General features: G+C 40.2%; 1 protein-coding gene across 6 annotated transcripts in view; it reads right to left on the reverse strand.

The window, feature by feature from the left end:
- Positions 1–25,740, reverse strand: part of PALLD (palladin, cytoskeletal associated protein) — a 199,629-nt gene that overhangs the window by 95,589 nt on the left and 78,300 nt on the right. For 5 of the 6 annotated variants that reach the window (XM_048303958.1, XM_048303956.1, XM_048303957.1 and 2 more), the window contains 2 exons: positions 20,328–20,447; positions 19,247–19,559 (listed from right to left, as the gene is read on the reverse strand). In XM_048303958.1, coding sequence (XP_048159915.1) covers positions 19,247–19,559; positions 20,328–20,447 — 433 coding nt within the window. The remainder of the gene's footprint in view (positions 1–19,246; positions 19,560–20,327; positions 20,448–25,740) is intronic. The other variant, XM_048303959.1, reaches the window with a different exon arrangement.

A 25,740-nucleotide genomic window follows, 5' to 3' on the forward strand; every position in this document is an offset into this window, starting at 1 on the left:
TGCTACTGAACCACAAAATTGCATACCTATTGCTGTTCTTGAAACCTGAAAAGATTCTGCAGAGATAAAAGAATTGCTTACACAATTCCTAATACAGAAGCTGAACTAGCAAGAGGTGGCATTCAAGTACTCTGAATGCAGGCTCTCATTAGGACTCTACAGGCTTTAAGCTTAGTTAAGCTTACTTACCTCATTCTCTTCCAAATGAAAAAAAATAAGAAAATTGCACTGTACTTGCCAGCACAAATAAAAAACAAATAAATCCTTAGTTTAAGAAATCAGTTACAGGTGGAAATTGAAAAGGAAATAGGTACAGATAGGAAAGGTGAAAAAATGCCAAAGGATTTGCACAATGCATTTACTGGCAAGGTACTTCATGAAAGTCCGGGAGATAAACTTAGATAAACTGCCATAAGATCAGTACCTGTTAATGTTTGGCATGTATACTGCACACATACAACACTACAGAAGAGCATTTACTTCCAGGTTCTATGTCAGTCTCTAACACCAACAGAATAAGCAGAAAAGTATATAATAATAATGTATTCTTCTGCAATCAGTGAGAAATGTAAAACATTATCCCACAAAGCACTTGCAGGTTCAGTTATGTTTCTAATATTTTTCTACTTTATTTAGATATACTTGAAACTAAAACCAAGGTCTGGCACGTTAAACTCACATCTGCCACATTCACAAATTATCATTAGCTTATAATTTGCATGGCAGGCTCTTGGGTATAACAGCTAGTTTATCAATAGTTTATCTTGCCTAGTAATTGATGAAATAGGAACTGCAGGTATACTTTTGTGCGTGTACACTGAGATCAATCCATTTCTGCATGCAGTGGAGAGGGAGTTCTGCTTTTACCAAAATCTTAATCACTGTATGTCAGTTCCAAGAAGGCAGCAGAGTTTGTAGGTGCTATATGATGTTTTTTATATTAGGAAGCTGTAACAGATTATAAACAATTCCACAGCTGCACGTACAGATTTTTTTTCAGATAGTCAACACATCAACCATTTCACAGGCATATATTAAACATGTATTATTAAGACATAAGGAAATTACAAGCATTTGCACAAACTGAGAACATCAGAACAACAGATCAGACTGTGAATTGGAAGAACACTATAGGTGAGATTAACAGAGAAACATAATGGATTTTTCACTCAAATAGGTAAGAAAATTACTTAATTATTCAAACTCTAAGCACATACTGTTAACACAGTCATTTCTAGAAAACTGAATACAGGGCCTTGTAATGTCAGTACTATTAAAGCAGACCACTAAAAACATTTAATATTACAAAGAAGAACTTACCTGTTCTCTAGAATCATTTTCCATAGTGTCTTTAATGAATCCTCTTTAATCATAATTTTCACATTAAAAATTTAGGCTTGTACCCTGCCTCTCTCATCCACTGAAAACTTAAGCAATTTGAGCTGCATTTTACACATCTGACAGGACCATTCAAGTATTTAATTCCTCCAAGAAGGGAAATGAGTGCAACAACTCAACAAAACTCACAGAAAAGGAATTTCTACAGTAACTCTCACAGTATTGTATTTGAAATGGAAAATATGAGTTTTTCCTCTGACTCTGCTAAGAACCCTCTGAGGCCTCAAAAAGACATGATAGTGCAATAAATGCTAAACAGTTTATCCTGAATTGGTGAAGTTTATGCTAACAGTGGTTCATCTGTCTGAATTGTGAAGACTTTTAATTGTGAAGACTTTCCATCAGAATGAAAGAAGAGAGAGGGGGAGAGAGAGAGAGAGGGGTGGGAATGAGAGAATGCATGACCAACAGCAAGTGAGGGAAAGGAAATGAGGGAAAAGCTACTTCAAGCTCTAGTTACTTTAACTTTGTTTTTTCTATTACAATTATTTTAACAAAAGCTTTTGGAAAAGAGAAATTTTAGCAAAGTCTTTCCTTTAATTGCACTTTTCAAATCCAAGGAAGAGAAATTTTTCCTCTGAATTGTTATTAGTATCTCCCATTTCCATTTTTCACTGCAGAAATATATCGACAACTGCAACAGGATTTGAGTAAGCTACTACCTCTTGTAATAAATTGACTTCAATGACATGAATAACAGCGAGAAAATAGAAAATAATTGTAAATTTTCAGTACCATAACACTGAAAATGGTAAGACTTTCAATCATTGTGAACATCACCAAACAATTTTAACTGATTAAGCTTTTTCACTCAGTCTAAAATGTTTCTGTTTTCTCTAAATATAGTTTCGATCCTTCTATTATTTTATGGATTTGGAAAATTCTGTCATACAGCAGTAAAACACATGTAACAGAAAATGTTAAATAGGCTTTAATGTCATTCTATCCATTTTCCTAAATAGATTTTTCAGCTACCACCATCATTCTCTGGATGTCAAATCAGCTTATCATGGACTCATATTTATCAGCTCTATAAAACAGACAAAAATACAGACACCGTCCCAGAGAGAACTGGGGATTAAAAGTCAACAAATCAAAGGTTATTTTAATTGTACTTTCCGTTTGCAAACATGTTTTTCTCATCTGACTTCTTTTATTTTCCTTATTGCATTTCATTTTATTTCCTAGGTTGTAAAATTATAGACAATCATCAGACTTCTGAGGAATCCTGACAGTTAGTTAAAACCCCCAATAAATTTACTTGAAATTATTTTCTGACATACAATTGCAGCTGCCAGTTGTTTTACAGAAAACTCACCTTGTCCAAAACACATCATTTAATTAAATTCACATACCACTTAGTTATCTAACGGCAATTAAAAAAAAAAAAAGCTCAGGTATTGTAAAATAATTGAACTGAACAATGCCACATCTATTACTTACAGGATTTACCACAGAGAGGTGAGAAGGTGAGACAGGGGGGTGACAAGAAAAATCTTGATTGACAAACTCTTGCACTTCAGTAAAACATGAAAAAACACAGTCTACATATGTTTCTTAAAAAGTTTACAGGAACAGAAAGAAGACACAAGTAGAAACACTACAGTGGTCAAAACTGTTAGGGGAAGGGAGAAGGAAAGGGAGAAGGAGGGAAAAATGAAAATTGGCAACTGTGTCTTTCAAATACATGTAGGAGGACATGAAAAATGTTTTCAAGGATAAGTCTATAAAATACAGATGAATTCCAGAATCCGGAAATAAGGGAAAAAAATTTCAAAGAACATGCAAGAAACCAATACTTTGCCAGTGTAATTTTATGTGTAGTGTGTCACATACTGGGTAATACAGATAAATACACAGAATTCCACTTGTACTGAGTTGATGCTTCACATTCTTGAAAACTAAGGATATTTTATACAGTGCATATTACCAAACATCACAAAGATCTGCTTTAATAAGTCTGTGATGAGCAATAACAATTAGTCAAAAGAAACAAAAATGCAGTTCCTTTGAGAGGTTATAAGAGGGTTGCCAAGATCTCACCCTGGAAGCACAATTCTCAGCGTTTACTAGGTGTCCAATTCCATTAGCTTCATATATGCTAATTATTTTTCTTACTAAATACACTGCAGAGTTTGGCAAGGATACCTAAAGGCCTGAAACAAGGTAACAGGCAGGAATTCTAGAACATTCCAGATATCAACTAAGTTAGGTTTTCATGAGTAGTTTTTTTTTAGACAGACACTAGATATATAGTATATATTATCAAGTCTCCCAAAAGATAAGAGGGTGATTATATTTCTAGTAAATAACTGTTCTACTTAGGCCATCCCTTCACCATCCCCTGGAGACATTTTCTATATTAGTGGTGGAACTATTGTGTGTAAATACAGCTATCCTGGCCTTTAGCTTTGGGGTCTTTTCTACCACTAATTTCAAACCAAATACCAAACTTCTCCTCTGCAGCCAAATTCTAGACCTGTGCTTCCAATCTGGTATTCCTTCTAGGATATAAACAAGGCCTCTGAAAGTGTTCAGCCCGTCTCTTACTTGGCTCTGTCAGTGTTCTAGAAAGTATCAATTTGTTTCCTTGACAGACATCTACTCAAGGAACACAGCTCCCTCCACTGGATAAGCTTTTTTCTGTTCTTACCCTCAGAAAACCTTGAGAGAGCAATAAGGCTCCTCAGGACAAGAATAAGGCTGACAGAGCAGGACCTGAAGCACTTGCTCAGTTCTTAGGTCTTCTCTGATATGTTTAGTTGTCTCTATTGATTCTGTTTATGAAAAAAAATAGCATATGGAAATTCTGTAGCTAAGTTTCATAGCATGCACATTCAACCAGACAAAAGCAAATGCCACTGAGTTCCAACTTCTTGTTTTTGTCACCAGAAAACATTTCTTAATATGGGGAAGAAAATTTGAAGACAGTTAATATAAGTAATTGCAACAGATAATGGCAGATATACCTGAGAACAAGGATGAAAACTTGAAACGACATACAAGAAACAGTAGTATAATAACAATTGAAAGAAGCATGGAAGACACCAGACAGTTGCATTGCTTTAATAAAAGAAAAATAATCTGGCATATGTCAGGCGGGAACAGAAGAATAATGAAATAAAGTACCTATATAACTGAGTTTATGATTAAACTTCATGAGCTGTCCCTGTCCAGCAAGACTCCTTACTCAAGTATGAGTTCATACTCCTCCAGAGCATTTTTTAAAGCATGGGCATTGACCAACTGCAGGTAGATGGGTAGGACTAATTGCAGGTGGGTTCTACGATAAGGTAGGTTCCAAGAACAATTTTATTGAAGAGTAGGCACTGTGAGTTTGAGGGTAGCCAGCACCTGAACTTCTGTTAAACAAGTTTAGCTTGTACTTAGATATTTTAGCTACTTTTTTTGGCTAGATATTAAAAAGCATGCAGTAAATTAACTATTCAGAAGTTATCCTTGTTAAATACATCCTCAAATTATCTTTTCTTTTTTATTTCTTGAAGGAAAGAATAATAAAACAATTACTAATCAGTCCTCATATTGTTGCAGATTTCAAGCCAGTCATGTAGCTATGAAATCCCATTCAAACATAGTAACTGTTTAACCCAACTACCATTCACGTAATTATGCTTGTCTATCATAGAGAACTGTAGTGTCCATAATACTCTGAGGTTCATATTATCAAAAGGAACTTTATATTTATCTCTTCAGACTCTACCAAACACATTTTCCAAAAAAAATGAGGATTTGCAGAACAAGCTTTGTCCAGTACCTCTCTCTGTCTCATAAACTGATATTGGTTGATCTTTTATTTCAATTTGTTGACTAATTTTTTATTCAGCAAAGAACATGATAAGAAGTACTGTCAAAACCTGTACAAAAGGGACAAGCAGATTTGCTAAAATAAATATTGTATTTTTCAACACTAATCTACTTCCATGTCATATCTCAGTTAAGTAAGGATTTCCAGTCTCTCATTTCGGATTAGAATACTAATTGCTTTATGCAGAAGTTTTTTTTTTTAATTTCTCAACAGACCGGGGTGCCAAAGGAAGTGACAGTGCAATCTTCTGTTGTATTATTTAAAAACTCTTAGCCTGAATCAGATGGGACCTTTCTCTAGAAAGTCACTGAGAAGGCAAAAAAGACAGGTATATACTACTGTTGAGACTTTAAAATTTAGTTTTCCTCTTTCCTGCAAACCAAACACAAAATTATGAACACCATCTGTTTCAGTTTTTCAGCTTCATCTTCTACCTTCTACAATTGATGTGAGCAGTCCTGGAAAATGGATTTAGTTGTATCAAGACAGAGTGAACAAAGGTGGTTCAAAATAAAAACTATATCCCTTCTCACCTACCTTCCTCCTCATAACCAGCATAGGATGATATATTTACAATATCAAAATTATGTGTAGATTGGATATTTATGTGGTCAGGGATGAAAGAATACCAAGGGAAATGTGGTTGCATGCCATATTCAAAGCCATGTAAATATGAAGTACATATGATGATTAAGCTGCAAGGATTACCATTTAATCAGTTTGTTTGAGAACTCTATCCTGTGATACCAAGAGAATCCTTGAATATTTCTGCAGGAACTCCCTATCCAAAATCACACTGAGAACCTCTCAGAAAATGCTGCATTTTAGAAGAACGGACCATTTGGATTTCCTTTGCTCAATAATTTCCAAGTATTAAATCCACCCAGTTATTTAGGCAAGAAGGAAAGAAACAAAAAAAAGAGAAATCAACAGAAATGTTTAAAAAATCAGAATGTTTCATTTCAATGCTCTTAGTTCATGATTACCAGAAAACTACCCATAAGCTGTTTGCAGATGGATAGTACAACATTTCCTGCTATATTTTCTGGTTCAAAGGTGCATCATAAACTGTTGGCATAGTGTTCTACTCGGTTACAGAAAAAAACAAATTGCCTTAAACACACAATCCACCCCCCATCCCCAACCTTTGCTATCCTTTTCTTAGAAAAAAGCCCACTCTTGGTACCTTGAAGAACTGGCAGTGACAGTTGGTAACAAAGGTATGAGAGAGGCAACAGAGCTATAAAGCAACACGCAGGCAGAAAACAGCAGGAGAACACTCTTGAAGGCACTAATGATTTTTACAAGTTTAAAGCATGTGTTTAACTAAAAACTTAAAATGCACAGGGCTCAAGCAAGTGGCTGATCTTGTGCACTTGTAGCCCAGAAGACCAACCATATCCTAGGCAGCACCAAAAGAAGCATGACAACAGCTTGAGGAAGTTTATTCTTCCCCTGCTACTCCACTCTTGTGAGCCCCCACCTGCAGTGCTGCATCCAGCTCTGGAGTCCCCAACATAAGAAAGACGTGGACCTGTTTGAAGTCCAGAGAAGGCCACAAAGATGCTCAGAGGGATGGAGCACCTCTCCTATGAAGACAGGCTGAGAGAGCCAGGGTTGTTCAGCCTGGAGAAGAAAAGGCTCTGGGGAGACCTCAGAGCAGCCCTTCCAGTACCTCAAGGAGGCCACCAGAAAAGCTGGAGCAGATAGGACATACAGTGATAGGATAAGGAGTAATGGCTTTAAACTGAAAGAGGGTAGGTTTAGATATTAGAAAGAAATTCTTTACTGTGAGGGTGGTGAGGCACTGGAAAAGGTTGCCCAGAAAAGCTGTTGCATGCACGATCCCTTGAACCATTCAGGGCCAGGCTGGATGGAGCTTTGAACAGCCTGGTATAGTTGAAGGTGTCCCTGCCCATTGCAGGGGTTTTGGAACTAGATAAGCCTTAAGGGTCCTTCCAACTGAAACCATTCTATGATTTTATTAATTTTCCCTCGTGTCCCTACTCATCCTATAAACTGGATTACTTTCAGTGTTAAAATAAAAATCTGAAAAAATACCAAAGTCCTGTGTGCATACCATGATGGTGGCACACACAGTACATGTATTTCATGACTGTTTCAAGGATATTTGACTTTTCCAGTTAAAATACTGATTAGCTTTTATGTAGGCCGGATGTACACTTAGGTCAGAAAACATCAGTGCCAAAAGGAGAAAAAACCTAAAAAATAAATGTATCACCTTTGACCTCTCTTGTTTTTCACATCTATTGTTACAAAGAGATCCAGACTTCTATTGCTGCAAATTTTAAAAGGCTTAAAGTTCACTTGTGATTACCCTTTGACACTATGTTAGCAAAGACACCACTAAAGAGGAAACTTCTCAGCAATAACTGCCACTGCTTTTGGATCATGCTATTGTTTGGTCTGAAATATGCAATGAAATGTGACTTTCAACCTATATTTCATAACACTTCCTATTTCTTCTGTCTTCCAGTGGTCTCAGAGATTTTCACAGTGATCCAAGATCACTAAGGAAGACAACTAATATCTTGTTTTAAACTTACTGTATCTACTGCATTCAGTCCACGGGTAATTGTAACACTTTTATTGCAGGAGGCATTATAACACTTTTTATTCCTTTTCAGGATTTGCAACTTTTTGCGTCAGAAACGAGTCTGAGAAAATGAGGGAAAATCCCATTTCTTAGTATATTCTTCCATAAAGCCTCCTCTATTTTAATATTTTATTTGTTATTAGTAAATTATAAACCCTAGTACAAGTGCCTGTTGATCACTGAAATGGAAATGTTTCACAAAACTTTTCCTTGTTTTAACTCTTATCTTGTTTAAAAAAGTATTGATATAAAATGAGAGAAAAAAAGCATTATAAATGAACCATCCATATATTAATTGTGAAAACAGATGCAGAAAATGCTCTGGACTTGTAATTTTATCAAGGGATTAACTTTGTGGGCAGTTATCCTGCTTTACATTTTAGCAAATTTAGTTAGCATTAGTTGTTTCTACTACAGTAGAAAATATGTGTAGATCAAGGTTTTATTGAGGGAGACTTTAACAGCAAGATAAAGATCCAAAGGTCCTTATCAATCCTGAAAGAGCACAGCAGATGAAACAAAAGAAATGGATATGGCTGGACCTTTGGTCCTGAACGTAAAGTTACATGAATCATTGAACTGCTGTTGCCTATTCTCACATATTCTTTTTCTATCCAGCTCTTCTCAATATATTCTAAGCAGTTTCTTACTGCTTGCAGATATCAAATACAATTATTATGGAAGTAATTTCTTGCAGTATCTTTAAAACACAAGGCCTGTTGGGACAGAAGAACTTAGAAGTGAACTCGATATTAAGCAAAATGCTAGGAGAAAGATCAAGGTAAGAAAAATTTCAGTGACGAGTGAGTGAAAAATAGTAAAATAAACATTTCAATAAGGGGCATAAGACACATTCCAGAAATGACTGAACTAGCACCTTGGCAAAAACATCTGAGGCATTAATTAGAACACACAAGAAACCATGAAAGAAAACTCATCTGCTAAGGAATGGAGACTGAAGCAACAAATGATTCAGCTCAAGAAACAGTACATTTCTCAACCAGAATGAACAGAAGTGTTTTTAGTTGAAGATCATCTCACACAGGAGTGACCATGATTTACATCAACCAAATTAGCTCCTTATCTTTAGGAATAATTTTAATTATAATCTCACCTTTTCCTTACTGATGGTACATATACACTGCTTCATATCCCTTTAATTATGTTCATGGTCGATTTCTTCTTCATATTGTTATAAAAACAAAGACTTTTGAATACATGATTAAAAAGCCCCCAAATTTCCAGGAAAAACAGGAAAAAATATAGCCATGTGTGTAGAAGGAAATACTGAATATCAAAGCTTCATAAAAGGCAAGAAATTATATCTCACTGGTTTTCACTTTTAATAGACATTCTTTTTACAAAATTAACACATCTTTTATTTTCACTGCAAAAAAAATATTGTCAAAGAGAACTGGGTGAGATGGAATTCAGGAATTCCGACAATTCATCTTCACAGCATGTGTGGTACATGCCTATGCAGAATACTTAATGCAATGAATAAAATGTTGATCATTCTACAGGGGTAGGTATTGCTGTGCTAATTTTAAAGCTGTCAAACATGGCACTTCCTACTGGCTTGAGTTTATTTTAATGAATTAACTATAGAGAGAAGAACTACCTACAGTTGATCTCTGCATCTCCAAGGGAGAAGCCTGGAAGACAATAACTTCCTTTAAGCTTATACTCTTTGTGGTCACTGCATACGACAGACTTGGATAACACTCCAACACAAAGAGGCTAAACATAAGACATCTGCAGAGAAGCTCTCTGGTCAGGAAGCTCTGGCACCACATTGTAGTTACTCTGAGTCTATGAACTTTAAAATGATGGCTTGTTACAAAGCCAACAAACGTCACACAAGTACATCCCGTAACCATACGAACACCATCTTTCTTTCTGTTACTTTTTTAGCAGACACATGGAAAAATAATAGTAATACTAAGCCACCTGAATGGAAGTTCTTCATTTGAAACCATGGACATGTTCTACACAGTTCTACAGGACAGTGTTGTGTCTTTTTTGCAGACATTCACACTGAGGATTATCAGGGGTTTAAGGCAGAACCTTCATACATAGACTTCACACTGAAATTAATATCAACACCATTTGCCTAATTTTGAGAGATGCAAAATATCTTAAGATAACATACATTGCTGGGGATCTTCTGAAACCTCATCTGTGCACTACACCAGTATTGACCAGAAAAGTCCAAGGCACAGTAATAGCTCAACATCCTCAAATAGATCACAGCAGCAGAGACCATAATCACAAAAATCAGGGGTTTTTTTTGTCTCAGTTCAGTGGTCCTTCCACTCTACAGAAACTCATGTTGCAAACAAGACATCATGAAATATTGTGCCTTTTAACCATATTTAGCACTTACTGTCTTCGAGATTTCACTTTAGAAAAATATCTGGTATTGACTACTTCCCCAATTAATTCTATATATATTTTTCCCAGAATTTTTTTTATATCATAATATTAAACTTCGTAAAATATTCTTAGCACCAGACGGAGGCAACAACTAATGATGCCTTAAGGATTATTAAAGTGTCTGTAACCACAACCTGAATGTTTTCTAGGACTTTAAAAACACTTTTCAAGCCTGAAAACAACTACAGTAATTCACTGTAGCATGTCTGCTCTTGCATTAGATTGAATTGTGATAAATCATTATTTATATTATATCATTATTTATAGGTGTTGGTTACAGCTGCATTGCTAAGATGTAAATGTATTTCATACTTCAAGAAGGTACTCAGTCTCTCTTTCTTGTTAAATTAAAAATAATAATAAAAAAACACAAAGCCAAAACCAGCTTATCATTCCCAAACTCTTTGCAATTACTTTCAGTGTTGGCTGAAGAAACTGTTTTCAGAGAGTTCACAAATAAACCTGTTAAGTAATTTATAATTTAAGATAAACCTGAAAACAAAAGATCCTTTAGGAAATTTAAAATCAAAGTCAGTCTTCCTGAGAAATAAACTTATTAATGATTTTCAGAAGCTTAAAGTGCTCTCCATAGTTAACAATTTAGAAGTTTAAATAACTTTTGAAAAAGGTTATAATAAGAGTGCTTGCTCTTATTCACTGCTAGTATATGCTGATTCTATCATCTAATACTCTACGGACAGATGCAATTCCACAGATGAGTTCTTTTCAAGAGAAATCATTCTCATGGTTGAGAGAACTACTTTACTACTCAGCTAATTTTAATGTCATTATTTTGTTCACTTTTACTAGAGATGCAGTTTTCCAAATGCTGAAAGCTGATTTCAAGTCTCTGCAGTCAGACATTTATTTTTCTCCTCTTGTTGGCACTCTTTCCCTTCCTTATGCTATCACTGTGCTTGGGAGCAAAATACTTGGCTGAGGAGAAGGCAAGATTTCAATTTCTGACAGCAGCACAGACTTACACTGCCTTTGGCCAAGCAAAACATGTCTCTTGACTGCAATCAGGATCAGTCTCTTGTGCTTCAAGTGTTGTTAATGGCAAAATATAGCACTCAAGTGTAATTACACCAGGGATTCCAAGGTCATCAATTTGGACATCAGCAAGTGAAGGGACTTTCGCAACAGCACCCCTCTCACATTATTGTATTTTATGTTGACTCTATGTTTAAAAACAAAACAAATTTTGCACACATAGCAGTGAACATTATACAATGAGAAGTCTTTTACACCACATTCTTTCCCTTATCTCAGGCAACCACGCTTCTGGGAAAGAAAGCTTGGGGGTGAAATTTCTCTCTGCTGGAGCCACTATCTCCTTTCTTCATGAATGGGTCTTGTAACAGATATGCTGGGTACATGACCACCTGGCTTACTTCTTATCACATAACATCTGCAAGTTGCCATTCTCAGCAACCTCCCTCCCATACATGCAACCACCACCATATATACTGCTATTTCACTTCTCTGTCTTTCTAGTTCTTCCACTCCTCCTTCCCTTCTACAGTTTCCAGGGACTGCTTAGAATGACAAAGAGCAACAGAAGGAAAAAGTGGTGAGAGTAGAAAGGGAATAATGTTGGCTTGCTGCCTCAAATGTGTTTTTGTGTGTTTGTCATGGGTTGCAGTGTATTCTATTACTATCCCCATCAGCCGTTGAAATCAGGTGGGGCAGTGTTCCCTTGCCTCCTCCCCCCAGACTATCTTTCTGTTAATTGCCCATCATTGTCCTGCCGCCTGACTCAGAGATAACTTCCTCCGGACTATCTTCTGTTAATGAGCCTAATCAACACTTTGCCTCATGACTCATCACCCCATTGTGAGATGCTCCACCCAGAGGGAGGAACCAAGCATCCCATCGTGGATATAAGCTGAGGCTGAACACCAGAGACACCGGGCTTCCCACTGGATTTCCAGAGGACAGGAGCTACACAGCCACCATTGGACTTCCTGAGGAAGAGCAGACTGTTTTACTACAGGATCACTGCTTCAGAGGACTGCAGCCACCATTCTACCAGACTGCTACCACCACCCTGCCTAACAGGGTGTCAGGTTGTACCTTGACTCTGTCAGTTTGACAGTGTTTTCTTTTTACCTTTTTTTTTTTTTTTTTCCCCCCTTTTCTTTAATTTCCATTAAATTGTTATTCTGACTTAGTGCCTCCCACTGGTTTGTTTTCAAACTAGTACATAATTTGGCGCCCAACGTGGGGCAGCTCTGAGAGAAAGTCAGAATTACAATTTTGTGTTAACGGAAACCTATTCACCATGGTGCTCAGCTTGTCTACGTGGGTACTGTATCTTGCTCTCTATATTTTTCCTCACATGGGGAACTACCTGCCTGTTGTATTATTCCTGTTAAAACCAGGGAATGGTATGAGAATTGCTTTAATGGTTTATTATGTCTACAGCATAATAACCTGTGAGGCGATGAATACCATTCGGAGTATATACTCAGTTTTGTTTGGCTGTCCTAGTCTGGGCTCCTATGTCTGGGATCTCCTCAACAATCGCACCCAGCCCCTGGTGGGAGGAGTAGAGAGTGGTTTCTTCCGGCCTTTCAGGCCAGGCACAGCAGTTTTTGAAAATATTGAATTCCCTCTGGATGTCAAAGACGGCATAAACTTGCTGTCAGTTCTGCTTTGTCTTCTCTGTACAGCCTGCACCATGTACACCATGCTTAGAATCAGAGCTGTGGCACAGCATCCTCAGGATGAGGGAGGGAAAAAGAGCAGAGCAACAAACACCATGCCTACGCAGACTGACACAGAGGAGAAAGGAACCAAATGCAAAGCAACAGCGTCCATGTCTACGCAGACTGACACAGAGGAGAAAGAACCCAGATGCAAGACAACAGCGTCCATGTCTACGCAGACTGACACAGAGGAGAAAGGAACCAAATACAAAACAACAGCGTCCATGTCCACGCAGACTGACACAGAGGAGAAAGAACCCAGACGCAAGACAACAGCGTCCATGTCCACGCAGACTGACACAGAGGAGAAGGGAACCAAAAGCACTGTCAGCGTCCCCATGCAAACCAGCACTGAACCAGAACAGCCTAAACCGATTGCAGTTGCCCCCGTTCAGAAGAAGAAATCAAAAAGCAAATCAGTCCGCATAGTGACTGACGAGGATGCAGCAGGACCTTCGCACCCAGCAGAAGAAGCAGAGCCGGAGATCATCACTCGGTCGCTATCCCTGGGTGAGCTGCGTGACCTGCGGAGGGAATTCACCCGCCAGACAAACGAGTCTATCCTGACCTGGCTGCTCCGCATCTGGGACGCTGCAGCCAATGACACCATTCTGGACGGAAGTGAGGCCAGGCAGCTGGGATCTCTGTCCCGGGATGTGGTCATTGACCAGGGGATCGGGAGAACCCAAGAAGCTCTCAGCCTCTGGCGACGACTGCTTACAAGTGTAAGGGACAGGTACCTTTGTAAAGAAGACCTCCAGGTGCACCAAGGAAAATGGAGCACAATGGAACAAGGTATCCGGTGCCTGAGGGAATTGGCTGTGCTGGAGATCATTTTCTCAGAAGATGAGAGATTTCCTAAGAGCCCAGATGGTGTCCAGTGCACGTCACAGATGTGGTTGAGGTTCGCACGCCTGGGACCAGAGATATACTCCCGTTACCTGGCAACGCTGCAATGGAGGGAAGGCGAGGACAGGGTGGGCGTCTTGGTGAACAAACTGAGGATTTACGAGGACACCGTCACAGCCCCGTTTCGCACCCATGTCTCATCCGTGGAAACAAGTCTTTTGGCTGAGCAAGTCCGGAGCTTGATTGAAGAAGGCCATCAGAAATTGAAAAAGGAACTTAAGGAAGAGATTTACCAGATCTCACCAGAACCAACAAGAGTCTCTGCCATTAGGAGCCGGCAACCCCCAACCAGGGAGAGAGGATACACCCCACGAGGTAACCTCTGGTTTTTCCTTCAGGAACATGGAGAAGACATGAGTAAGTGGGATGGAAAACCCACCTCCTCCTTAGCAGCTCGGGTACGTGAACTAAAAAGAGGGACAACTACCACAAGAAGCGCATCTAGAGTCAACATTGCTCCGGTCTCCCGCACACAGAACTCCAGACGGTACCGGAATGATAATATGACCGATCCTCTTGAAGGGACCTCAGGAACGTATTCACCGGAAGGGAGCAACATGCAACATGACCAGGAATAGAGGGGCCCTGCCTCTAGCCAGGTAGAGGAAAGGGAGAATCGGGTCTTTTGGACTGTGTGGGTCCGATGGCCTGGCACATCTGACCCACAAAGATACACGGCTTTGGTTGACACCGGTGCTCAATGTACTCTGATGCCATCAAGGTATGTGGGAGCAGAACCCATTTCTATTTCTGGGGTGACAGGAGGATCCCAGCAGCTGACTGTACTGGAAGCTGAAGTGAGTTTAACTGGGAACGAGTGGCAGAAACACCCCATCGTGACTGGCCCGGAGGCCCCGTGCATTCTCGGCATAGACTATCTCAGAAATGGATATTTCAAGGACCCAAAAGGACATCGTTGGGCTTTTGGGATAGCTGCTGTGGAGACAGAAGATATCAGACAACTGAGTACATTGCCTGGCCTCTCAGATGACCCCTCTGCCGTGGGACTGCTAAGAGTTGCAGAACAACAGGTGCCAATCGCCACAGCAACAGTGCACCGCCGGCAATACCGCACTGACAGAGACTCTGTGGTTCCCATCCATGAGATGATTCGCAAACTGGAGAGCCAAGGGGTGGTCAGCAAGGCCCATTCACCTTTCAACAGCCCTATATGGCCAGTGCGTAAGTCCAGTGGAGAATGGAGGCTGACGGTGGACTACCGTGGCCTGAATGAGGTCACGCCACCATTGAGCGCCGCTGTGCCGGACATGTTGGAACTTCAGTACGAGCTGGAGTCCAAAGCAGCGAAGTGGTACGCCACTATTGACATTGCCAATGCCTTCTTCTCCATTCCTTTGGCAGCAGAATGCAGGCGCCAGTTTGCTTTTACCTGGAAGGGTGTGCAATACACCTGGAACCGACTGCCCCAGGGGTGGAAGCACAGTCCCACCATTTGCCACGGACTGATCCAGACTGCATTGGAAAAGGGTGAGGCTCCAGAACATCTGCAATACATCGATGACATCATCGTGTGGGGAAACACAGCAAAGGAAGTGTTTGAGAAAGGAGAGAAAATCATCCAGATTCTCCTGGAAGCTGGCTTTGCCATCAAAAGGAGCAAAGTCAAGGGACCTGCCCAAGAGATCCAGTTCCTGGGAGTAAAGTGGCAAGATGGACGACGTCAGATTCCCACCGAGGTCATCAATAAGATCACTGCGATGTCTCCACCGACCAGCAAGAAGGAAACACAAGCTTTCCTAGGCGCCATAGGTTTCTGGAGGATGCACATTCCCGAGTACAGCCAGATCGTGAGCCCTCTCTACCTGGTTACCCGCAAGAAGAATGATTTCCACTGGGGCCCCGAACAGCAGCAAGCCTTTGCCCAGATCAAGCAGGAAATCGCTCATGCGGTAGCCCTTGGCCCAGTCAGGACAGGACCAGAGGTGAAGAATGTGCTCTACTCTGCAGCCGGGAACAATGGTCTGTCCTGGAGCCTCTGGCAGAAGGTGCCTGGTGAGACTCGGGGCCGACCACTGGGATTCTGGAGCCGAAGCTACAGAGGGTCTGAAGCCAACTACACTCCCACAGAGAAGGAAATCTTGGCAGCCTATGAAGGAGTCCAGGCTGCCTCAGAGGTAATTGGCACTGAAGCACAGTTGCTTCTGGCACCCCGACTACCGGTGCTGGGTTGGATGTTCAAGGGAAAGGTTCCTTCCACGCATCATGCCACCGACACCACATGGAGCAAGTGGATTGCCCTCATCACACAGCGTGCCCGTATTGGAAACCCGAATCGCCCTGGGATTCTAGAAATTATAACAAACTGGCCTGAAGGTGAGACTTTTGGATTATCCTCTGAAGAAGAGGAAGAGCAAGTGACCCGTGCTGAGGAAGCCCCACCATATAATGAGCTACCGGAGACTGAAAGACGTTATGCCCTCTTCACTGATGGTTCCTGCCGAATTGTAGGCGCTAATCGAAAGTGGAAAGCTGCAGTATGGAGCCCCACACGACGAGCTGCACAAGCTACCGAGGGACAAGGTGGATCGAGTCAGGTTGCAGAACTTAAAGCCGTCCAGCTGGCTTTGGATATCGCTGAACGAGAGAAGTGGCCGAGGCTCTATCTCTACACCGACTCATGGATGGTAGCTAATGCTCTGTGGGGATGGCTGGATCGCTGGAGAAAGGCCAACTGGCAGCGCAGAGGGAAGCCCATCTGGGCCGCTGAGATTTGGCAGGACATCGCCGCCCGAGTAGAGAAGCTGACCGTGAAGGTTCGACACGTGGATGCGCACGTACCCAAGAGTCGGGCTAATGAAGAACATCGCAACAACGAGCAGGTGGACCGAGCTGCCAAGGTGAAAGTATCACAGGTGGATCTGGACTGGCAGCACAAGGGAGAATTATTCCTAGCTCGTTGGGCCCATGATGCCTCTGGTCATCAGGGGAGAGATGCAACATACCGATGGGCCCGTGACCGAGGGGTGGACCTTTCCATGGACAGCATCTCACAGGTCATCCACAGTTGTGAGACTTGTGCTGCAATCAAACAGGCCAAGCGGGTGAAGCCTCTGTGGTATGGTGGACGATGGTCAAAGTACAGGTATGGTGAAGCCTGGCAAGTTGATTACATCACCCTTCCCCAAACCCGCCAAGGCAAGCACTACGTGTTGACCATGGTTGAAGCAACCACTGGATGGCTGGAGACCTACCCTGTGCCTCATGCTACAGCCCGGAACACCATCCTGGGCCTGGAAAAGCAAGTCCTGTGGAGACATGGCACCCCTGAGAGAATCGAGTCAGACAACGGGACTCATTTTAAGAACAGCCTCATCAACACCTGGGCCAGAGAACACGGTATTGAATGGATATATCATATTCCTTATCATGCACCAGCTGCTGGAAAAGTTGAACGCTGCAATGGACTACTTAAAACTACCCTAAAGGCACTTGGTGGGGGGACCTTCAAAAATTGGGAAGTGAACTTAGCAAAGGCCACCTGGATGGTCAATACCCGAGGGTCCATCAATCGAGCTGGTCCTGCCGAGTCTGAACCCTTGCACACAGTGGATGGAGATAGAGTCCCTGCGGTACACCTGAGAGGTATTCTAGGAAAGACTGTTTGGATTAATCCCACCTCAGGCAAAGACAAACCCATCCGTGGGATTGTCTTTGCTCAAGGACCTGGTTGCACTTGGTGGGTAATGCAGAAAGATGGGGAAACCCGTTGTGTACCACAAGGAGACCTAATGTTAGGTGAGAACGGTGTGTAGGTTTCACTGTATATATATATATATATATGTATGTGTGTTTTAGAGTTTAAGAAGGTGTTGATTTGGGATAATGTAGATGGTAATAGAATAAGGGGTGGATAATGTCATGGGTTGCAGTGTATTCTATTACTATCCCCATCAGCCGTTGAAATCAGGTGGGGCAGTGTTCCCTTGCCTCCTCCCCCCAGACTATCTTTCTGTTAATTGCCCATCATTGTCCTGCCGCCTGACTCAGAGATAACTTCCTCCGGACTATCTTCTGTTAATGAGCCTAATCAACACTTTGCCTCATGACTCATCACCCCATTGTGAGATGCTCCACCCAGAGGGAGGAACCAAGCATCCCATCGTGGATATAAGCTGAGGCTGAACACCAGAGACACCGGGCTTCCCACTGGATTTCCAGAGGACAGGAGCTACACAGCCACCATTGGACTTCCTGAGGAAGAGCAGACTGTTTTACTACAGGATCACTGCTTCAGAGGACTGCAGCCACCATTCTACCAGACTGCTACCACCACCCTGCCTAACAGGGTGTCAGGTTGTACCTTGACTCTGTCAGTTTGACAGTGTTTTCTTTTTACCTTTTTTTTTTTTTTTTTCCCCCCTTTTCTTTAATTTCCATTAAATTGTTATTCTGACTTAGTGCCTCCCACTGGTTTGTTTTCAAACTAGTACAGTGTTTAAATTCAACATGACTGCTAGCATAACAGCATTTTTATACTTTGCAAGTTTCCTGTGAAAACATGGAATAAAGCAAATGACCTTGCTAAGTTTGAAGACCATGTTTCATGCTGCTTCTTAAACACATTTTTATAATTTACAATTCCTTCCGACTATTGATGCAAATGAAATAAAGTAGCATTTTAGTTAATCGCACTCCAAAAATTCTTGGGGGAGATGGAAAAGAGGAGTCTGCACAATGTTAAAATCAAACAAGTTAACAGGGAGCATAAGATTGCTTATGCATAAGTTATCACCATTAACAAAAAGTAAAAATGGTACCGTAACTTTTTTACCACTCATTTCTCTCTCCTTTCCTACAGCTTTGCTCTCCCAGATTTCTAGCTATAAGAGAGCTATTGTAATCTGGCTGAAAGCAGAACGAGATATGTGTAACACATAAACATAAGAAATAATAAAAATGTTACACACCTGAATATCCAAGACTACACAAACCCAAGTACATGCAGAATAAAAAGACCTAACCAGTGTTAAAACAGAAATTGCATCCAAAAATCTCAGGCCACTATGATCTTTAGGTAGGGGGACTAGGGTAAAAAAGGCACAGAGCAACAGCCACTACACTACTTCTCTGTTTGTGATTTTATCTTAAAACTCTCTAAAGACATTGGTATATAGAATGTACTTCCCTTTGACGTAGCACTATGTAAAGAATACGAGTGTCTCTTGTATTCAGCTCTTTGGCACATAAATCACAGCAGCAGGAAGACTGTTCAAGGGACAGGCACAGTGATTGTCCATTTGTCTAATGCTAAATCACTTCAGGCAAAAATTTGCTGTCAACAAATACCAAGTTTATGGGAAACAAAAAAACCCAAACAAAAATACTCACAGCTTTGGTTTGGCAAGCACAGGTGGTGGCTCCTTTGTGGGTGAAAGCAAGACAGCCGGAGGTGGGATGGATTTATCACCATTTGGCTTGCTGTTAATCATTCCATTCACTCCATGAAGAGGATGAATGCCATTTGCTTTTTCCTCAGGCGAATTGAGCTGTTGTTGAAGGTCTGTCACACCAGGTCTCAACTCAGTGTTGTTTGCTTGGTGGGTATCTGTATGTTTCTTAGGAGGAAGCTCAAGAGAGCTAATTTCAACTGGAGGAAGTGGTGAGAAATGATGGAAATCATCACTAGAGCATTCCAAGTTGGCTAAAAGAAATCAAAAACAATGTCTCTTCAACAAGTCATAGACAAAGTATGTGGTAAACACAAGGTGTATTTCAGTTTTTTAAAGGTGAAATATCTTTGGTTTTGTGAAGATATTTCTCTAGTCCTCCTACTGATACTTTATGCTGAATTAGATACATGGATGGCTATTAATTTTCTTAGTTTGCCCCATGCAAAAGGCACAACTAGAAACTTTATTGATCTCTCTCAATCTATTTCAGGAATCAAGGCACTAATGGAGATTGGCAAGTATGGACAACAGCTAAAACACTACTTCCTGGGGTTTCAGGATCATTTAGGAGCAAATAATTTAAAAATGCTGAAGTATGCATGTATACATGGCAAGTTTCCAATGGCAGCTGGGTTAGTGCATCCCACAACAATATATATGGAAACATATCACAAAACTAAACATACCATGTCACAGTGTTCTATTTCACAAAAGGCCACCATTAGTAGCATAGTTTCATCTCTTTAATTTTGCCTCTGCTGCCATCTAGTCTTGAACCCTAATGCTTAAAAATATGCCAGGCTTGTGGCAGAACTTTAAAAATGTATTTCACATTAATAAAAATATTAAACCAGGAAATGAACCTAAAGAAACATTCAGTTTGCTTTATATGAATGCGCTCAGGTTGATAATGTCTTACAGCAGCCATTTGCCACAAAGAAAGCAGACTGACAATTTCACAGGTAAATTAATTATGTAAGATTTATGATTCAAAACTCCTCATTCTCTTTGTCACATACCTGAGCAGACAGTTAGTTGTGCACTGCTTGTTACTGAACCATGTTCATTTGTTGCTGTGCAGGTGAAAATTCCTGAATCTTCAGGAAAAGTTTCTGCTATTACAAGTGTACATATCTCTTCTGCAAATAAACAGAAGAATAAAGTGCATCATAAACATATTTAAAGTACCATGTAGTGCTTTTTGCACTGTATGTTAAAAGGAAGCACCAGGAAGTGCACTTTTACAAAGAAATACTAGGAGAACTGCAGAAGAGCTTCCAGCATCAATGGCTTTAAGGAAAATCACTTTGTGTCTGAAAGAAGTAAATTCATCAAGCTAAGGTTTCAAAACTGGCTTGAACAGTAATTTTGCAGTTACAAGTCTGTGCAGTCATTTTACACACTCAATATATTTTTTTTTAATGCAGGAATAGTACTAATTAATACGAATGAATGTAATGGTTTCCAGAAACAATTAATCTTTGCAAGCTCTTTTTGTGTCTCTAAATAACACCATCAGTACAAATGTCACACAATTCTTTCTTTCTCTGGATTTTTTTCTGTATTTAATGCAACATTCAAATCAAATCCCATTCCCAGTAAAACTAGAAAACATTTTATCACCACTTCCAATTAGCTCTTCCATATATACTAACTAGTATTTAAAACTCCAGATGCATAATTATTCCCCTTACGGAGAGTTTGGGAAAATAATTTCTGTCTCTGTCTGCACAGCAGTGAGAATGGATACATTAAAAATATAATAAAAAACAGAACCCCCAAAAATTCTTCAGAATGCTGTGACAAACATATTTTGTAGCTGTTTTAAATTTGTTCATTCTACTTTGATAAGCCATGGTATATGCTTTGATTATACCAGGGCTTCTGTCAGAAAACTTGTGTGAAGGATATTAGGTTGGGTCTTACATTAATTTTTTCTAATTAATTCTATCAATTTATAATGGGCACCCATAACTGTTCAGGCGTACTTGTTCCAGTTTCTTCAAAGAACTTACTTTATTTTATCTCTACTTGTAATGGTACTCTGTTTTTTTAAAGATGTCACAGTACACATAATTTAAATAATCCTACTATTTACACAACATACCGATATATTTTTATACCTGGACAATGCTGCATCATGTGTCTACTTAATTAATACAGAGTTTCTTTTGTTTATGCTGATTTTTTAGTTCAAAACCAAAGCGGGGACGTTTTATAACATTCAGTTTAATTAATAAAAAAAGAAAAATGCATTTTGCAATTTGGACACTTACACACAATCCCATCATCACAAAATCAGCTAATAAATGCATACTGTAAAATGAGGAAAAATACTTTAGAATCTAATAACTTCCTTACGAAAATTACTCTGTAGAAGAGGTTCAGTAAGGTCAACTTCACTTCTTATAGTTCAAATAAGGAAAACATCTTTGAACAGTGATTGGTTTGGGGTTTTTTTTCCCTGTGGAATGACAGACCACTGTCTCATTTAGACAGTTAACAAAAAAGTTATGAAAATTTTCCAATTATAAATGACAATGTATCCAAAAACTTCCTGTACTGGAAATGGGCTAAAAATGAATGACTGACTAAATACTTGGCTCAGAGTTGGTTTTCAGACAGCAGAACATGCCTTTTCTTTGGCAACGCACACCAGTTGTTCTGTGTAGCTGCAAGAGTCATGTCTGGTAATACTGTAGCACGTTGGATCTTATCTAACACAGATGAAGATTAATGACTCATGAAAGGTCTTATCAGGAAAGTAATGGGTAACACAAGCTAGTTTTTGAACTACTGAGATCAGCTTTTTTTAGAGTCTTGGTGTGTTATAAGCAGTTGAAGCTGTATTGTTAACCACACGTGCGTACTCCTGGACTGAACTGACCCTGGGGATGTAATATTATACACACAGCATTCTAGTTTCCTGTTCATTTAACAGCAGAATGCTGAAAGCTGGGCATTTCAGGACTGCAAAAGAAGATCACTCCACGAGGCTGAGAACTGCTGTCTGAATGAGGGCAAAGGTGCTATAAAACACAGCAACCAGCAGAAGTCCTATTTTCCAAACAGCAGAGCTAATTAATGCGTAACATTCTTCCAGCTTTTTAAGTGTGTAAAATGATCATGTGAGAAGAGCTGATCTTCACTCTTCAGTGACAAGAGAATTCTAATGGATTCTACGATGATGTGCTTTGTTTACTGAGGAGGTATGTTTTAAAATTATATATGCTAGATTGCAGCAATCTTTGTAAAAAATTTTCAAAGTAAATTAATGATGGAAATAATCAGAGATTAAAATTTAGTCATTTCAGCCAGATGAACAAACTGCAACACATTTGTGATCAATCATAAGAAAACTGGTTAAACTGAAAACATAAAAGTCCTAAGAACAAATCAAAAGGCAGCATGGGCAAAAAGCATGTGTGAACAACACACTGCCATCTTCTTTATCGATTTTCCTTCTCTAAGCCAAGAATCACTCACCTCCAGGTCCTTGCTAAAAGGCTTACTACTGTGGAAAGCATAGAAATGAAATACTAATTTGGCAAAAGAAAGGTTCTTTCAAGATTTCCATAACACACTCTGGATATACTCAGTGTTCTGAGTATTTTTCTAACTTTACATCCTGACTTACATAATTATTTTACTTTCTGTTACTGTGCTAAGCAGAATCTGAAGATTTGAGGGAAATAATGTCTGTTCTACTTCCTGGCGATCATCAGCTGACAAATAACTTCATCACAGAAATGTGTTCCAGAAAGCAACTCTGAAATGCTGTTCTCAGGGCCTTAAAACATATTTAACACTTGACTAAATGAATACAAAAGCATTTTGTTCACTGAAACATGTAAAATGCTTAGGCATGCAAGTACTTGATTGTTTTGTCAGTTATTTAGAAAGAAAGATTACATTTTACAGAGTAATTCTTTCCCTTTATGGTTCATGAGTCCATTAGGAAGAATAAACTTTGGTAAGAGAGAAAACTGTTGCATTTTAACAAATTTTATCACTGGCAATGTGTTTACTTCAGAATGTTTCTCTGCATTACATTAGAGTAGTTCTTATATCTGCAACCTCATCTCTGAATGTGGCCATTAGCTTCCTCCACTGTAATGCACACAGCTGGGGAAATAAGTACAGTCCTTTGCTAGCAGTTGTTCATTCTGATGCAATGAACAGAGCAATTTCCATAGATGTAGGTTCAAAGCCGTAAGTTTTTTGATACACGGAGACAGTGGGAAGTCACAGTGGTGGTTTCCTGGTAAAAATCCAACAAAACAGAACTCTGCCAGCTTGCAGACAACTTGTGTCTTACTCTCCCTCATGTTCCACAAGTGTTTGTTGGGGCCCTCCCCCAAGTGTTTAACTCCAGTTTAACTTAAAGCAATAGGCCCATCAGGTTACTTCTCATCTAGGTATCTGTGCATCTTTTATATAAAGAGAAGAGAGAACAGTGAAAATAGAGAAGAATATGCAGAATAGCATAATAAATGGTAGTATAGCAGACTTGTAGATGCCTTAGCTTGCAATAACATAATGAAAAAATTGCCTGTTTCTGATAATCACTATTGCATATACCTTTGCCCAGTCAGACAGCAGTTCTGGCCTATTTAATAGGGTTTATGTCACTCAAGAAATGAACAGTAAAGTTTTTAGTCATAGGTTAGCAAGCATAGTCCCGGAAGGGATGTCCTCACTAAGGGGTGCTGACAGTTTCCTCTGGGACCTGATAGAATCTATCAGCTGGCCAGTTTGAATATGGACAATTCTCTAAGCCACTTAAAGTTGTGATCACCTCTGTGATCCACATTTAAGAATAGACAAACTCCCCCCCCAAGCTCTCTCTCATTTCCGCTGCTGGGACAGGTGGCTGCAGGCCCCGTGTGGGGGCCAGTGGGCCCAGCCAGGCCCTGCTTAGGCCTGGGCCGGGCCTGGGCCTGGGCCGGGCCACGGCCATCCTGGAGCCGATGGACCTGTTCCAGCCGTGGAACCCCCCCCACTGCCTTGCCGTGGGCAGCCGGACCAGCTCGGCTCTCCCCCCTCCCCACTGCGATAAGAAAAATTCAACATTCCAGCTGCAAAGCTGCAAGGCCGAGGTGAGATTAACCCTTTTATTGCTTTGAAGAGCTGAAAACCTGAGGGAAGAGAGAGAGGAGATGCTTAAAGCTGAAATTCTGTTGTGAAGCTATGATATATCCGAGTATCCTGTTGTCATTTCATGAAGATATGGGGGGTGGAGTGTTCAGCTCATAAGCAAAAGCACCTGTGCTGAGATAGGCAGATGCTGACGCAGCTGTAATTTCATGAGAAGTTTGGACAGGGAGAGATGGACCAGATGAGGACTTTCGCTCCAAACGGGAAAGGAGAAAACCTCAGTCCCTAGAGATGCTTCCAGAGATAGTCCTAACGATGAAGATGAGGAAGACCCTTTGCTCCCAGGGAAGGAGAAGGGCCTCTGTTTTTTTGTTTCTGAACGGCTCAACCTTAAAATTGCACCCCAAAAAACTTCAAGAGTGGACCCTCGAAAGGAGTTTGCGGGAGAAGCTGCAAGTCAGGGGGAAGGGACTCACATGCGAGCAGAGAGACCTCTTCCTAAATGGACTGAACAATATTTGGAAGTGGGCGGCTGTCTCGTTGTGATAATGTTTTCATAGCATGAGCAAGAAGAGACTTCTCTTTCTAAATGGACTGAACAAGGTTATTATAGAAGTCGTAAACAGACTGAACATCTTAAGGGTTGTCTTTGAACATTGTCAGTGGGAGAAGGGAGGAAGGTGGGGGGAGGAGGAGAGTTCTGAAGGTGTGGTATAATTTTTTTTCCCCTTCTTTTAGGTCTGTTAATAAACTTCTTTATATTCTTTCAAGTTTGGGGCCTGCTTTGTGTTTCTCCTAATTCTTATCTCACAGAAGATAAACAGTAATGAGTATTTTAGACCAAACCACTACAAAGATGCATAAAACTGACTATGTTTGAAGAAACCTCAAACAGTACTTACCAAAGACTGATAAGAAAACTGAACAACAGGAAATGGGATCGTGAGCAATAAAATGCAGTTTTAGGGTAGAGAGCCTAGGTGACACGATATGTAATCAATAACCAAGATGTCTGCTATCTAGCCAGATTGAGTACAATAAATGGGAACACTGCTATGGCAAGAAAAATTTTAGCCCCTAAAACATTGTTCAGGTTTGAGGAGAAATTAAGCCATTTATCAGTGTCAAGGAAAAGTTTATGCTAAAGCTTACACTAAGGCAGTTATGATACTGTAGATGCCTAAGCCACCCAGCTTGCAGATAAGTCAGGTATATACATCAAGGCTTGAATGAATGCATTCAGCAACATAGCTGTGAATATTAGGTACTCCAATAAGCTTTAAATGTTTACAGTTGGAGAGGAATGAAAGATTTTTTTTTTTAAATGACATAGTA

The sequence above is a fragment of the Corvus hawaiiensis genome, chromosome 5 (genome assembly GCF_020740725.1).
Source record: "Corvus hawaiiensis isolate bCorHaw1 chromosome 5, bCorHaw1.pri.cur, whole genome shotgun sequence".
Taxonomy (NCBI): domain Eukaryota; kingdom Metazoa; phylum Chordata; class Aves; order Passeriformes; family Corvidae; genus Corvus; species Corvus hawaiiensis.